Genomic DNA, 16,580 nt, shown 5'->3' with positions numbered 1-16,580 from the left:
CTCCGATCAGGGGCGTGCCGGCCGACCGGGCGGGCCGCCTGCCGGCCGGCCGGCGCTGACCAGACGCCGGCCAGCCGGAGGGGAGGGGCGGGTCGGCCGCCGCTGGCCCGGACAGCCGGTCGGACGCAGGTGCGCGGCCAGCGCCAAGTGTTCAGCCCTGCCATACTTGTGGTCTCAATCGCGCGGTGCCCAGCGCGGTGAACCCGTCTCCGCGCGGCCTGCTGGCGCCGCGCGCCGCACACGCCACCAGCTCAGGGCACCGCTAAGCGGCGGCGCCGGCGGACGGGAGGCTCTCCACGCCGGTCTGCAGTGCGCGTCGCGTCAGCGGCAGCCGGCGCCGAGGTCGCGTCCAGTGGCCGCCGTCGGCCGCAGCCTGGAGTCGGTCCGGCCGGCAGCGCGCGCCTGCAGCTGGCACCATGACGCCGCCCGACGCCAAGGCCAGCGCCTACTCGTGGCTGGATGAGCCGGGCCAGCGGGCGCACGTGCGCCGCTGCCTGTGCGTGCGCCGCAGCAGCTGCCTGCTGGCCTGCTACACGGCCTTCTACCTGCTGTACGTGGCGCTGGGCGCGCTGGTGTTCAGCTACCTCGAGCAGCCGGCCGAGATGATTCTGAAGGAGCAGCTGACGCGTGATATCCAGCTGTTCCTCAGCAGCTACCAGTGCGTGCCAGGTGGGTGCAGCTACAGCGGGACCAGCTTGTGAGATTGGTGCTCAGCCGGCGTCAAGCTGGTGTCGGCTGACAATTGCAGAGATGGTGCTATTTTGTTTCCGTTGCTTGTTTGTTTTGTAACATTTGGAAACATTGAGCGGTTATTGAGCGATTTTTCGAAACGATTTAAGCGCACTCATCTTGTGTGGAGAACAATGTATGTCGATAGAGAAAATTGTCGAGGGTGAGCGAGAATAATTTGGGTATGTACATGTCGGTGCTTACTGTTCAAAGCAGCTGGATAGAAACGCGTTCACAAACATCATCAGACGATTACCTGACTGGAGATGCTGGAACTGGTCACATTTCTCTAGCTGCTGACACGTCATGTAACTCATCGTTGTTAGATCGAGTCGAAAATCAACCGTACTCGCTTCGCTGACGACCGCAGCGCAGATGTCAGGCATCACAGACCATGCTATGCAGCGTTAAGCCAAACAGAAGAGTCTTCTTTCGCCATCGGTGTGTCCACCTGTCGTCATGCCCATTCCCGATGTCCATATTGAGCTCAGCTGCCTCGTGCCGTGACGGTGCGATGTGAACTGACAGAGACAGCGACGCTCAACGGTCGGGGTTCTCCTCGCGGAAAGTTTCCGTCGCCTAAGTGGCAGCGCAAGAGAACTCGAGTCCATGTTTGTTGCCTGTTTCATATACATGGTGAAGATGCACACCACGCCTTCGCATGGCTAGTTCCGTATCCGATAGCAGTTATATTTGCCGCAAACCTGCTCTAATGGTGTGCATCAGTCTCGGACTACACTGGTCAGAAAGTAACTGTACTTCAACTGATGATACAGTCCTGGTCTCTAGCTATACCCATAAGGTGCTGCTCGTGCATCAGAGGCTGACAATGGTGTGCATCAGAGGCTGACAATGGTGTGCATCAGAGGCTCTAATACTGTGCATCAGTCTCGGACTACGCTGGTCAGATAGTAACTGTACTTCAACTGATGATACGTCCTGGTCTCTAGCTATACCCATCAGGTGCTGCTCGTGCATCAGAGGCTGACAATATCCATAATCTTATGGGAGCACTGGCACAAAAGCCGGTATAATGGCATCCTCCTCCCTGAATCTGGGCTGTTTTCGTTCGTTCAGCCGTGGTGCATGGTAGGCATTCACAAGCTGCCTAACTCTTCACTGGCCTGTCATATTTTAGCGTGTTTTATTGGAATCTTTTTATCCCCGGGATCGATCCATATTCTTGAGTAAACATCTCGCGAGTCTGATTCACCATATGCTTTACCACCGACAGGACGCGTAAATATGACGTGGCTCCACTGAACGCGGGGGTCTTGAGGCTTTCCTTGCCCAATGCGACGCCTCATGCAGTTTGCGTGCAGAATAGCTGACTGGAGGCTTAGTCGGATACAACTTGGTGTTAAGCTCACAAAAATGTTATGGAGGAATAAAAAACGTCAATATTATAGAAATTCTTAACGTGCGGCAGAAGGGCAGCCCAGAGTTGCTTCATGAAAACTGTTCTGCAACGAAAATTGGAAATGTCTCTCGCTTTTTGGCTTACAGGAAAACTACCTGCAATAGGGCAAATAGAGAGCAGGTGAACGTGTAGGGTAGGTTATGAAGCGATGGAATGATTTTAGCATAAAGGGACTTTTCTAGAGGATATTACTCTCGACAAAAAATTGCATAATTGTGTTCTCGAACATTTGCCAGGGAATTTAGCGAAAGCAAACAGAAAACTCCTGAGATGTTCGTTCACAAACCGTCTGAATGAGTTGCTTGTGGCCATCCTTGGTGCTAAGATGGTTTTAAGGTGTAACATTTTGCATCTGTATCGGATTAAAATTCATTGCACCTTTGAGTGCCGCCACCAAGTCTATTCACACTTGATCCCACGCAAATCCTTCTCGATCCTTGAAAACACTTACTACGGGGTTGCAGCCTAGCCTTCAGCCTTTTACAACATACCCTCCAACCAGCGCTATCGCCGTGTCACTCAGTCTAACTCACGCCCCGACGACTGCAACTGACTCACTCAGCACTCAGAGGCTTCGAAGTAGGGCGGGGACCAGTGACGGGAGCACGTATCGGGCCGCCCTCTGACGGCTGAGACGTGGCCTTGGGCGGGACTCGCTCGACAACACGACGCAGTTATAAACGTATGCAATGTAAACACCATACCCCAGCCGCTCAACGGTCTCACCCCGTTTCAACGCTCACTTATACCTGCCACAAATGAATCTCGGAATCAGGTCCGGGTCCTTATCCGAATAGCGACCGCGCTGCTGAAGCTCAAGCGTGCTCTGTCCAGAGGCTGGTGGTGCGGGCGCTACAACCATATTGCTCTTTCGAAGAAAACAAAGCAGACAACATCCTCCATACCAGACTTCGTTGGGGTATGTCCTCCTTGAACACCAAACGATGTATCGTTTTTTCTTCTTCTCAATTTAGGACCCATCTTGCTTGTGTCATTGCCCCTCTGAAAATGTCTTCCACTTTAGCGTGCGTTGTCTGGCCTGTTGCGGCGCTAGGCAACAGTTATAACTCTACTGTGCCTAGACTGGGACGTTGACGAAGGCGTCGTCAGAGCAGCAAAGAAAGGGAGCACAATGGATGCGCTGGGTGATCTGCGATACGTATGTTTTGTTTTTTTAAGTCTGGTCCCTTCCATACTGGGGCTATCTCGCACTGCTATCAAAGATAAGAGTTCACGTTTGCCAGTCACCAGAAGGCATTTTATTTCATGTCATGAATCCATAGGCTGGTGACTTTTACCTGATCTTTGCCATTGTCCCTCTTCACCGTCACCTCCTACCTCTCCCCCTCAGCGGTGGACGCCATATACTGACCCTCGCAGTGCACATTAATCCGAGGTCCGGTACCAAACATAGGATTTTGAATTCGCACTTGCATTACACGTACAAGCGTTACGATCACACATGCGCATATATATGCATACGGTCTTTTGCGTGCCTGTTTTTAACGCATTTCATCCCTGGATAATTTTTGCGTATGAACTTTACGTATGGGGTCTTACAGCCATCCCACATCCGCGTACTGTTTTTTTACACACGTATTTTTGCCATATACACCTTCTCCTACCAACAATTGTTTCTTTTCACGTGCTATTTGTCCGCAATCGACCCAGCACACATAAAATGGTCCTAACACAGCACACCCAACGACGTGCGGCGGCCCATGGCCCCAGGCCCGTTCGGGAGTCGACTCAGGCGTCACCTAATCTCAGCCTCAATCGATTGGTGTCGTCTTCTGGCATTGTATCTGTTGTCCATGGCTGGTTCCATAATATAAAAGGCCAATGTGGTCGTGGATGGTCTAGCAATTAATATTGTGCTGCTACTGCTGCGTCCGTAATTTTATCAATACCGGGCGACGCGGTGTCGACACAAATCTGGACATCGTTAGAACAAACACGTGCCTTCTGATTCAGATAAATGCAAGGAACAAAACATGATAACAAATGCAAATCAATCTTCCTTTGGGTAGCTGCTAAACATTTGGATGCGTCAACTGCACAAAATTGCGAAAGTGGGACACATTTCATTCAACACTTCGTGATATCCCAGCTTGACTGAAATACTCTTCCCCATAAAATAAAAAAGGAGACATCCGTCTTGAGGACACTGAGCACTGAGATGTACTCTAAATATAAAATCACAGAACGTTGGTGGTGTTCACGTCATGCTGATGTCAGAGGGCCTACGAGCTGAAAAGAGATCAGCGGACTTCGGCTTTGTTCGTGACGGCTTCCATGCCCCGAATAGCCATTGTTTCTTTACGTTTCCGTTCCATATCGCCTCGACGCTTACATAATATCTTCCCCACAACTGGCACTTCAGGAATAGTATTAAAACTGTAGTCTGAAGGACGTGAAGAGCAAAAGGTTTGTTGAAGTCTGAACGCGGTGATCGCAGAATCGTTCCCTCGCCGTGCGCGGCAACTCCCACACGTAGATGGCAGGCACAGGATGCAGCTGAAGAGGACTAATTGCGTACGTCGCTGGTCGCACAGATTTCAGCGAAGTGGGACGTGCATGGAATGTGCGCACTTTGCTTGGAGTGGCACGCTGCTTCTTGTGTTTGCACAATGTGTACGACAAAGTCTGGGAGGGATCTTTTTGTCGGTAATGATATCGCACTAGACATATTCTTACATAGTATGGTCCGTTGTTTGTCCTTAAAGCCGTCTGTTCTCCATCACAGATGATATCACTGGCTTTTTGCTCGTTACACGCTATGTCATGTCTGTTTATAGAATGCGAAGCGTGCCATTTTCTCTGTTCCGGTTAGCGTGTGTGTTGGTGTGTATTCATGCGTGCATGCGTGCGTGCGTGCGCGTCCGCTAAGGTGGAGTGACAAGGTCAGAATTTTGGGCACCCTTGAATGTTTTTGGGCCTGCTAAGTTGTCCGAGGCGGGCTGCACGACGTGGATTTATTGTTTCCTCAGGATAATCAAAACAGTCCGCCGCGGATGCAGTTAATTAAATGAAGAATAAAAAATAAACAGATGCAGGCCTCACCGGTCACCTCAAAAAAGAAGTAAACAGTGCAGTTTGTCTGCTCATTATCACTGCGTCCTGATGCAATTTTTATGAAGTCCGTGTCCAGGTTGATCAGATCGGATAAGCATACAGTAAGGAGTGAGTTGAATTAGGTTTTCTTCACAACTGATACATGCGTGCATGGGACTCGGTGGTGTTATGCCAGTGCCCTGTCTTTGCTTACATGTCACGTCGGAAATTCGAATTCCCTTTCAAAATGCCGTGAAGCTTATTAAAAGATCCTCAGTGATCCATCCACGTCCATCTGTCTGTATAACTGAATCCATTCACACGCTTTCCTCCAGACCTTGATCATTGTTCTCAAGTCCGTATTTTATTCTCACCAACCTCGTGTCCCGAAACTTAGCTTCTCATCTTGAGGGTGGTGGCAGATAGCAAGTGTGGGTGTAATTTGGTCGACGACTGGTCGCAGTCTGGCGGTATCGTTTCGGATTGTCCTGACTTCTTCCATTAAATTTCACGGTTACTCGATTTCTGCAAGAAGATGTACATAGAGCTTATTTGGCTCTCAGACGTACGTTTTTTATAAAGGCAGCTGGCTCACGTTGGAAACGTGGTTGTTTTGTTGATTGCATTTGTTAAGCTGGCTGGCGAACGCATTCAAATCTGTGGCAGTACTCTTGGCTCTCTTTTACTGCATCAATAGCTCCGGCCCGTGATGGGGCATATCACCCTTTTATAATTCCACTAAGGCCTTATCTTTTTATCAGGGTGGCATGTGAATGGTCCTAAACAAGTTTTGCTACACATTTCGAGTTGATTCTCTTTGATGGTAAGAACTGCAGTCGCTGAGGAGCGTTTCTTTTGACCACTCCACTACAGCCCCTTGCGAGTATTCAGACACGCCAGTGGTAGTCAGCCTGGCGGTCAGGATGAAGTATTTAGCCAAGTAACGCTCTAAGATCGTTTTCACGCATACTCTTCTCTGATGGTCGCATCCTTTGTAAGTAATTAGTGTGAATAGGGAACCCAAGCATGAGTTACCTCATCCCTGCCGGACTCCGTATTAGCAACAGCCCCTGCCCTTCTCCCGCGCCCGCTCATCTCGGATAGAATCGTGTAGGGGAGTGGCGGTCGATCGCTGGATGTGGGAGGACCGATTCGGTGCCTGTTGGAAGAGTCAGTTGGAGGACCGATTCGGTACTTGTTGGAAGAGCCGTCATGAAAATGCTCACTACGTCTGTCACGGACTTGAGGGTACGTATGTATCGAGGACCCAAAAGTTATCCTTTTTCTACGATATGAACAGTCATGTTGTTGTCACCCTCAGATGTTGGGGTGCAAAAAGTGGCCCTTCTTTGGTTGAGTTAGCACGGGATGACCCAACACGTAATGGGGAAGATTGGTTCGGCGATCCATCTGGCAGGCAACTCTTTGTAATCCTGTGCTGACGCTGCCTTTGGGCCCATCTTCCGCCAAGATTCCGTTGATCATCTGTCTGTCATGTTCAGGTGACCAGGCTGTTTTTCGGAGTGCCTCCACATCTTAAGAGGTAACCTGTGATCAGCTATCTCGGGTCGTCATAGGCAGAACTAAGAGGTTTGAGTAGCTGCAATGATTGCATGTCAAAAGCTCCAGGTGTATGCTCCCTTGGGAGATTATTTCCATCGGCGGCATTGGCATCTCATGATGCGCTAAAAACGAAACTGGAGCTAAATGGAAGACGTGGCGTTGATGGATCTTCTGGGATGTGTGCAATCTTTCGCAGACCACAAAATAATGTTCCTTCTTTCTTGGGCACAAACGGATCCAAGTGTACGAAGTGTCCGTAAGTGATATTGACACCTTATGCATGAGTCCTGGCCTTGCGTGGTCGTAACGGAGAATTACGGGTTTCACCAGTAGGTGGCAGCACAAACGGCAGTTGAAACCAGCGCAATAAAAGCCGTATAGATCAAAGTTCATTTGATGTATTTGCTAATGTGTGGTAAAACGTTGTTTACAGCACACATTGGACAGTCTGTAGTTGGACATAATACAAGCGGACCTTACAATAGTGAATGTGCTTCGAGTTTGCGTGGATGCATGTCTAGGATTTTCGTAGCGACCTCTCTAAGAAACGAATGCCACATTGCACTGTAAGATTGCGTCAATAGTTGTGATCAGCTCATGGTATTGCATGGGGCCTAGAATAGACGTCTTGGGCCGCCCTTGCTCGAGCGCATCACCTCCCAGTTATGGACCCAGCGCTCTTCTGACCGCGCCGCTGAAGCCGGGAGGCACGCGTGGAAAGCCGGAAAGCTCACGACGTAGCGTGCAAGAAAGCCTTTCCGATCCGAATTGGGGTTTAGCTCCTTCAGACAAAAGCTGCCAATAGTTCGGCACGATATAATGAAGCAACCATTGCTCTGGTGCGAGACTCTTTCCAATGAGCAGCATGAATTCGATTGACTACTCTCTGACGAACTCCGCGAGGTCTCCATAGATTATACCTTGAACACGCAAGCATACCTGCCAACGCCATTCCGTGCGAGCCGAGTTGAAATATCCCATCGTGCGGCCCAAATCTAGTAATCTAGTTTTTGTCTTTTGAAAGTAAAAACATAGAATTGTAATAGATTGCTGTATGACAATAAAGCAGCATGGGCTTCCCCTGTGCTGTGGTCAGGGACGAACCTTCGGATTTTCGTTAGGGGGGGGGGGGGGCGAACCCATGAACTTTGTCTATCCTTTATCCAACAAATATTATACGAATTTCGTTCACTTTGCTCTGTGGTCGTAATTTAGACTACATATAAGAAAGAAAATCATTTAGTGTTTATTCCACTTTATGAGCGGAAAGTTTTTACGTTGGGTTAACGACTTTGATATGCCAAGAGGTACTGGTTAAACGGCTTTGTAATGCACAACAAGGGGCATTGTGACGGTGCTCAATATTTCGGGCTATTCTCATCCTCAAGAGCTCATCTCTTGAGGGTAAGCATGGGGCAGCAGATGGGAATATGCAATTCCATAGGTGTTTCTTCATAGACGTATCACTCCCGAAAATTTAATGCACCTATTTGGCATCCTGCCTTGGCTCAAAAACGGACCATTTGCTGGAGAAGAGCCAGCCACTGTCTGGCCACTGCACTTGCCTGCCATAGTGGACACCGCACGTGCCCACAAAGAGTGTCGCCTCGAGGCCGCTCCAGGAGGCTGCAGGAAAGTAAAAATTTCAAGTGGCTGTTGGGATCCTTCCCGAAGAACCAGCCCCTGGGGCTAAAGAAGATACTTGATCTAATAACCTGATGGCAATACTCCAGGCCTGTCTAAATTTGATGGTCATCAAATTGATGGTCATCAGATGGTCATCAATTTCATCAGATGGTCATCAGAATTCCGCTTGCAATCGCACATTACAGACAGGGGTGTATCCTGAGAGTGGGTGAGAGAAAGCAGGCGTCAGATGCCTAGGTGAGGGGGCCTGCCGCATCAAAAGGGACCAATTTGGTAAAATAGAAAAAAAACAATCATTTAGCACAACACACAATAACTTAGGTAAAACGAAGCCAGCAAAAAAGATGAATTTTGTAAGTGCTTACCCCACAGTGAATGTTTGTGCGTAATTGGGGCTTTACGACGCTTCTGGGACTATTTGGCGGCGCCCGCCTGTCATCCTGACAGAAAGGGCGAGCACCGTGCAGAATCAAATCTCACAGTGAATGGCTAAACGCGAAAGCCATAACTTGTGGACATTATCTGACTCGTTATGCCAATTCGGTGACATGTCGTGGCGCGAATATTGGAATGCTGTTGGCGATGGTCGAAAACGTTGAGACTATCAAAATTCGTGGGCCTTTAACGCAGTGTCCTTTCTTAAAGGAAAACGTACGGCAGCTCCCTGAAATATTTTACATGTTTCTGTCGTTGCGTCACGGTATTCAAATCTTGTGCGGCTTGTTTTGGTTGTCTCGGAAGAGTGCTTAAGTTTCTTACATTTTAATTGAGGAATGTGACGTGGGCAATGCAGACACACAATGAATTTTAGATATTGAAAGGAAGAATAATACACAAACTTATTTTAAAACAAGGTAGATAGTTGGTACAAAATAGTTGTAGTATAACATAGAAGCACCATGCAAAATAACTTATCTTGTAGAACGTTTTATCCATAAAACGCAATACGTAATACGTACGTATTTCGCACAGAATTGCCTTCATATTTTTGTGGTTTTTGCACACACGGCACTTCGGACTGATCACGCGGTTGCGTGAGAACAATTGCCCGTGATGCTGTAACTGCTAATTCCGTTCAGAGAACCTGCCTCGGAATGGCACAGGTGAATTTTCCGTGTCAGAACCTGAAAGGCCCTTTCATCCCAGCCCGGGGTAAATAGCAACTGCTACTCTGTTGATATGTCAACCGGGGTGCCCTGGTCGATCAGGAGACCTCCGAGGGGTACATCATGCTAGTCCCATCCCTGATGCGCCAGGAGTTCTTACCTGGGCCTCTGGCCTAGGATCGACGCAGGAACATATCACTGACGTAAAAGGATCCTTTGCCAAATTATACATTGGATCCCGGCAAAGGATCTAATGCATAATTGGTGCTGGGGCACCAATTCGGCTTATCGGCCTTGCCTCCTGGTTAAGGCGGTGTGAGGTCTCCGGTTTGGTACGGCGGGCTCTGAATGGCAAAAGCCACTGTCTCATTGTTACTACAACCGTTGCATCATTGTTACTAAATCACATTGCCTAAGGCTAGGAAAACAAATGCAAGCGTCTCCCATGCATGAAAATCTGCTTCCGAAGCAGCGCGTAGCGATCTACGTTAGAAATACCAGGAGCGCAATCACATTCCAAACTTTTGATGTGGTATGCTGTATTGTTTTGCTGTGGTATCTCGTAAATCAAGTATTCCCCATATGACCACAAAATTATAACGCAGAATATATTCATCAACTAAAAATGTATCGCGCACTTCACATGCTATTGGGCACATTGATATAGGAGTTCATGCTAAAAACGCAGATATTCTCAACTAAATAGTTCCCACTTCTCACATGTATATTGTTCCCTGTGAAGTTCATGCTCGAAGCCCTGATTTCTATTAAAACCGCCTCTCTTTCTCTCTCTCTCTCTCTCTCTCTCTCCTCTTCTCTTCCTCTCTCTCTCTCTCTCTCTCTCTCTCTCTCTCTCTCTCTCTCTCTCTCTCTCTCTCTCTCTCTCTCTCTCTCTCTTCTCTCTCTCTCTCTCTCCTCTCTCTCTCTCTCGTCTCTCTCTCTCTCATCCCTCTCTCTCTCTCTCTCTCTCTCCTCTCGTCTCTCTCTCTCTCTCTCGCTCCTCTCATTATTTTCTGTCTCCCGTCATTGTCAAGGGGGTCTCGACCAACGCCAGAGGCCTTTTGACATTCGAGGTTCCGCTCCTGTCCGTTAGCAAATGTGCCCATGATTGACTTTGGGTTGATTGCTGGCACGGGGTCCCTTACTAGACACTGTATGCCCCTAATCAACACAAGGGCCCGAAAAATGCACGATCTTTCAGATTAACCTTTAAAGGCCCGACCCTGCCCCGACCCGGGAAAGAGTCACCGGGGCCAAGACCGGCGCGGGACAAAGTGTTCGGTATTTGCTTCTGGCTGAGGCTCCTGCATCCCCCCCATCTGCCCCTCGGACCCTCCGATCGGATCCTTTGGTGTAGGAGGCGGCACGCCGCCACGACTGTGCACAGATGCACAAAGACTGGTACTGCGGCCAGTGTTCCCAGCTGTATCGATCATGCTTCTTCGCCGCGTTCATGTATCGTCGCGAGACAGCCGTGCCGCGCTGGTCAGGATGCTGCCGCCCCCATGGTGTCGACTGCCCTAAACGTAAGGAAAATTCCCGTACGGAGCCGCACTTTCCTGGAAAGCCAGGTCCACTTAGCCGGGCGTCCGGGACAGCGGTGCGTGGTGTCACTGCGCTGCGCTTGGGAGAAGGGGAGAGTTGTGTTGCGTGTGAATAATTCTAAGAAATTACTGTGACTATAACTATGTTCATTTCGTATCTCGTCACAGTTGGTCTGGACTGCCGCGGCGTCACCGTCGGCTGCAGAAACTCATTTTGTTCATCGTTGCGTAATTCTTAGTTGTACTCGGGCACAACATAGTTTTGTATCGCCATGGGGTCAAGGTCATCGTCACAGTTGGGCACGCCACGACGTACCCTTACACGGTAGGGCCTACACACAACCTGCGGTCGCTATCTAAGGCCGCACATCCGCCGCCGCAGCCGGTGTATTAGCCTAGCCGGCCAGGTGACTACTGCGCTCCTTCCGCGCCGTGGTTGTCACCGGCGGCGATCTCGCCCACCACCTCGGCGTCCTGACGCTCCTCTAGTAGTCGCTCGCGTTTGGACCGTCGGAAGAAGCCAGCGCGATGCATAAGGCAGGAGAGCAGCGCCAGCAGCAGCAGCGCCGCCAGCACCGACACCACGATGATCCAGACCGCGAGCGGCTGCGGCTCCAGCGTCGATGGCAGCAGGGGCGTGTCAACAGTGGCGCGGTCGGGTCGCTGGTTCAGCTCCGGCGCAATTCCGGCGTCCTTCGACAGCTGCACGAAACCCTGGGTCGTGAGGGTGGCGCGGTCCAGACCTCCGAGCAGGTGCTGCAGCACATGTAGGTCAACGCGCATCTCCAGCGTGACGGTTGCGCGCGATGACGCCTCCCGGAAGGACAGCCACTGGCACGTCATGCGCACGCAGCGTACGCGTGAGCCGCGTGTGCAGTTGATCCGATAGGCGTCGGGGACGGCGGAGCGCTCGGCGGCGTGCGTTTCCACCTCGCTTCGGCGTCGACTCGGCGGCAGGTCGCGCTCGGTCACGGGCCGACCCGCCGCGCCGCCGCTGAGCGGGCTGCGTCGGATGAACTTGCCGTCGTCCAGGAAGCAACGAAACGGCTGGCCGTTCCCCTGCACTTTTGGCGGACGCATCCGCAGAAAGTTGACCTGTATGCCGTCGCTGTTGAAGTTGACAGGGACTAGAAACGAGATGGCTACTGCACTCACAGGCGATGGCAGGTACTTCAGGACCTGGTACGTGTGCTGGACCAGGACGTAGTTTGGTTTGCCTTTTTCTTCCGTCTTCCTGTCGTCTTCCTTGTCATAAAAGACCTGCTCTGGCTCAGATGATCCTCGAATGTCCATGTCAGCCTGGCTGACGAGACCCAACGTGATGTTGGCCGCGTTGTCTTGAGGGTTCCTCTCGGCACCGGTGGATGTTACCGACACGTTGAACTTGAGGCTGCTGATGTGTCTCGTGACATCAGCCAGGTCGAACAATAGGCTGAGCTTGAACTGGGAGTCGCTGCGGAATGGATGCGGCAGGACGTTGCACGTGAGGCCGACACGGCCGTCTCCTGGGCTGCGCTCCTGACAGGAAGATGGGACGCGCACCAGGCTCAGTGGGCCGGGAACGTCCACGGACAGCGTCGGCAGCGATGCCGGCTCGGCTCTGTTCTCCAGACCCAGCTCCAGCACCAGCGTCTTGGTGGACCCGATCACGTACTTGCCATCCAGGCCGGGGAATTTGTAAAACAATTTGAGGTCAGTACTGCACACCGCGTCCGAGCCGCAGCCGACAGAAAATGGCACACTCAGTATGAACAACTGTTGGTTGTCCATGTTGACGTCCGGTACGGGACTGACTTGCAAAAGTCGTCTATCTTCCGCAGCTCTGATGGAAAGCCCACCTGTCGTTTTTGTTCACGAGCAAAGAAACCATTGGTGGCACGTTTTGAAACGTCCGTGTCGATGACGACTGCCTTTTCCCCAGGTTTAGTTCCGACCCCAGATGGCAGCACATACCTCATGCCGAGCTGGATTGGTTTGGTAAAGTCAGTTCTACCTTGGGAGCGAATGCTAGCGGTAAACGCACGACACTCACTCTTCTCCTTACTTGCCCTCCAGGGAAGTGTCACCGACCTTCGCTCTTGCTTGTCAATCTCGAACGCACCCTTGGCGTGAAACGACTCCATCTTGAGCGTAACGGTGACGTTCACCTCGGACGGCACGGAGCTGCCGCGGTACGACAGGCAGGCCTGCACGCGAAACTCCGTGGCGGACGTCTCCAGCTTGCCGGGCTCGGCCGTGAGCGACGCCACGAACTCGATGACGGGCCGGCTGCGCAGCAGCACGGCGTCGCCGCTGGTGTACGAGCCCACCGCCACGTCCGGGTAGCCGTTGCCGTCGACGTCCTCGCCGCGCGAGACGCTGACGCCGAAGCCGCGCAGGGCCCGGCTGAGGTCCCGAGCGGCGATGCGCTGCGCCGGCGTGGTGCCGAAGTCGCCCGGCCCGCCACGGAAGACGTACACGGCGCCGCGGCCGCCGTCCTCGTACGGCGCGCCCACGGCCAGGTCGGCGAAGCCGTCACGGTCGAGGTCGCCGAGCGGCGCCAGCGCGGTGCCGAAGCGGGCGCGCGCCGCGCCGGCGCCGACGAGCGGCCGCGAGACGGGCCGGAAGGAACCGTCGTCCGTGTTGAGGAAGACGTAGACCCGGCCCTGCTCGGGGGCGGCGTCGTCGCCGAACATCGGCGCACCGACCGCCAGGTCGCTCAGGCCGTCGCCGTTCAGGTCCAGGGCGAGCACGGCCGCGCCGAAGTACTCCCCAACGCTGACGCCGGACCGCTCGGCCAGGACGACGTACGGCTCGAAGTGGTTGCGGGGAAAGTCGAGCAGGAACACTTTGCCCCTGCCGTCGGCGGCGCGCGGCGCACCGGTCAGGTAGAACGTGTCCGTCGACCTGCTGAAAAACCTACCGGAGCTGACCGAGTATCCCAGGTAGTCGTATTTTTGCAGCACTTTGGTGCGTGAAGGATTCGGGATGATGAGGTCGCTCAGCGGCTGCACCCCCCGGCGGCGCCGCTGGCTGCTACCTCTCGAGCCGTGCGTGTCCAGGTCACTGTAACGGACCAGGGTTCCGGTCCAGTCGATCACGCCCGGCGCGCCCAACACCAGCTCACGACCATTCTCTGGGAAATGGACGGACACGCCGGCCTGGCCGTAGGAAAAGTAATGAGCGTTTGTGTTATTGCCTGGACCCAGTGGCTTGAAGCTCTGCCTTTTGGGGTCGGACAGCGGTACAAGCTTGGTAAACGACTCATTCACCGAGTGATGGCAGACGCCGTTGCTAAGATAATACTTGTGATACTTCTGGTTGCGCCAACGATATGCGCAGACGGCGTATCGACCAGTGCCGCTCGCCTCCACGTTCAGAGAACCGCCGAGCCAGCCGTGGTCCTTCAAATCTTTGTAACGACGGCTGGGTCCAAAGTCATTTCCAGTGATGTCGACGAGGACCTCCTCACAACGGGCGCCGCGGCGCAGCCGACACTTGTAGAGCGCACCTGGCTGGAGCACGCGCGAGGGTGGGTTCACGCCCAACGTGGAGTTGGCTCGCGGTGCTCCGACCAGCAGCTGAGGAACACCGTCGCCGCCGCCAGCGAGGCCCACCGCGAACCCGAAGTATGTGGCAGGGCGTGGTCTGTGACCAGCGGGGTCCGTCACCGGACCCTGGAAGATGACCGGGTGCACGATGTCCACGTTGAAAGCCACAGCTAGTCTCAGATTCAGGAGCACCAGCACCAGCGCCGGGGCGCTGCGGTGCTCCCCGGAGTCCGCCATCGGACGACTGGCGGGCCGGCAACGTCCGCTAGCTGGCACGAGGGGGAATGCTGGCGCCCGGATGCGACTGATAGCGACCCACGCTTCGGCGGATGTCGCTAGTGACCCACGCTTCGGCGGATGTCGCTGGTATCATACTGAAGCGGTGACTCGCCAGCTCCGTCTTCGGTTTTGAGACAGGTTCCTTTTGCGCCGTGAATTTTTAAGTAAATTGAATATTACGCTGTGATAAGATCTCTGCAGGAGCTCTGTGTTTTGATTCAGAGGATGTCTTTACGCTTGGGACTCAAGTAGTATGCTTTGTGGCCAATGGCGCATTCAGAGGAGAGCGGGGGGGGGGGGGGGGGGTAGCACTACAGTATCACTGTGGGCCATCTCTCGGGAGCTTGAAGAACTGCAAGCTGGTGCTGTCATGCAAACGTTCCATTGTCATGCAATCGCTCCATGACGCATTCAAACAATGACGCCTTGAGGGACAATAGCTAAATCGAGTGTTTCGATGCCAAGAAGTGTCTTTTTCAACTGAACGCTCATTAGTAATTGTCAGTGGGCTTTTGTCATCTCATCTGATAATTGCTTCAATATCTTCAAACGTGAAACGTTCCCTTTAAGCATCACGTTCATAATACATTTTGAATGGCGGAATATTTTGCACTGGATCATGAAACTCTAAGCAAAAATTTCACATTAATCACCAGCCATCAGCTGACCACATTGACTAGCCGGTTAACCATAATTGGATTAGGACTGACGTTTGTGCTTGATTTTGATGCTTCTTGGCTTCCAAATGACTGGACTCAACATTATGTGGAGAAAGTGGACAGGTTTCATGCATGTGCATGTAGCCAGGCTTAGGTTTCTATGGCTGCGCACAGTCATGTGAGTTCCTGTATAAAAACAGCATATGTGTATATATGTATACATATATATATATATATATATATATATATATATATATATATATATATATGAATCTGAAAAAGACATTGGTCGGAATAAAATAATTTTTGGAGAGGGCCCCAAACCCTCGGGGACCCCAAAATGTTGCGTGCCCGCCTTGACGAAATCCTGGATCCGCCACTGCTCGTGGTCCGTTTTTGAATGCTTTAGAAGCCCTATTGGTGTCTTGAAGTGCCAAAATTGGACTGGCCCCCCGGCCCCAGTTGCCACCACCTTTTGCACGGGGTGGCCATGTCCCAAAAACCACTGTCCTGGGTGCGCCGCCGGCGGATCTCATCACGTTGAGGCAGTTCGTTAGCTCTACAGATGGCTGCCGAGAACATTCGCCATTTCCATGAAGTTGGGCGTGATAGATCTCACATTAACATAAAAGCCGTAACTTAATTGCACAGAACGACCTTCTCATGGCCGAGTTCATCGGACACGGCGGAAGTTCACGATGACCGTCAAGATAGCACCAGAGTAGGGTCTTCGACCTAGTCCTGCTCGAGGCGACAGGGTCGGCTGTCAGCTGAGGCGAGACCGTCTGGTTGCAGAGACTGCTCTGGAAGACCTGATTCAGGAGGTGGTAATCGCCAACAACCGCGGCGTGTCCGCCTCCAGCAACGTCTCCACCGGGCCCAACTGGAGCTTCGGCCAGAGCTTCTTCTTTTCGACCACCGTGGTCACCACCATAGGTAGGAATAGAGGGACTGAAACGGGCTCAAATGTTATGTTGTCCTCAAATGTTGTGTTGCTCAAATGTTGTCAAACCAGGCGGGCCCAAATGTTGTGATGCTTGGCCGTAACT

At 52.3% G+C, this 16,580-nt stretch overlaps 1 protein-coding gene across 1 annotated transcript in view; it reads left to right on the top strand.

Moving 5' to 3' along the window:
* Positions 1-361: 361 nt before the first annotated feature.
* LOC119094590 (potassium channel subfamily K member 6) overlaps positions 362-16,580 on the top strand; it is a 30,552-nt gene continuing 14,333 nt past the window's right edge. The window contains exons 1-2 of the mRNA XM_037217653.1: positions 362-669; positions 16,327-16,467. Coding sequence (XP_037073548.1) covers positions 417-669; positions 16,327-16,467 — 394 coding nt within the window. The 5' untranslated portion in view covers positions 362-416. The remainder of the gene's footprint in view (positions 670-16,326; positions 16,468-16,580) is intronic.

Source organism: Pollicipes pollicipes, unplaced genomic scaffold (assembly GCF_011947565.3).
Source record: "Pollicipes pollicipes isolate AB1234 unplaced genomic scaffold, Ppol_2.1 Scaffold_4002;HRSCAF=4701_pilon_pilon_pilon, whole genome shotgun sequence".
In the NCBI taxonomy this organism is placed as follows: Eukaryota; Metazoa; Arthropoda; class Thecostraca; order Pollicipedomorpha; family Pollicipedidae; genus Pollicipes; species Pollicipes pollicipes.
The sequence above is the reverse complement of the archived record's forward strand: the minus strand, read 5'-3'. Positions and strand labels throughout refer to the sequence as shown.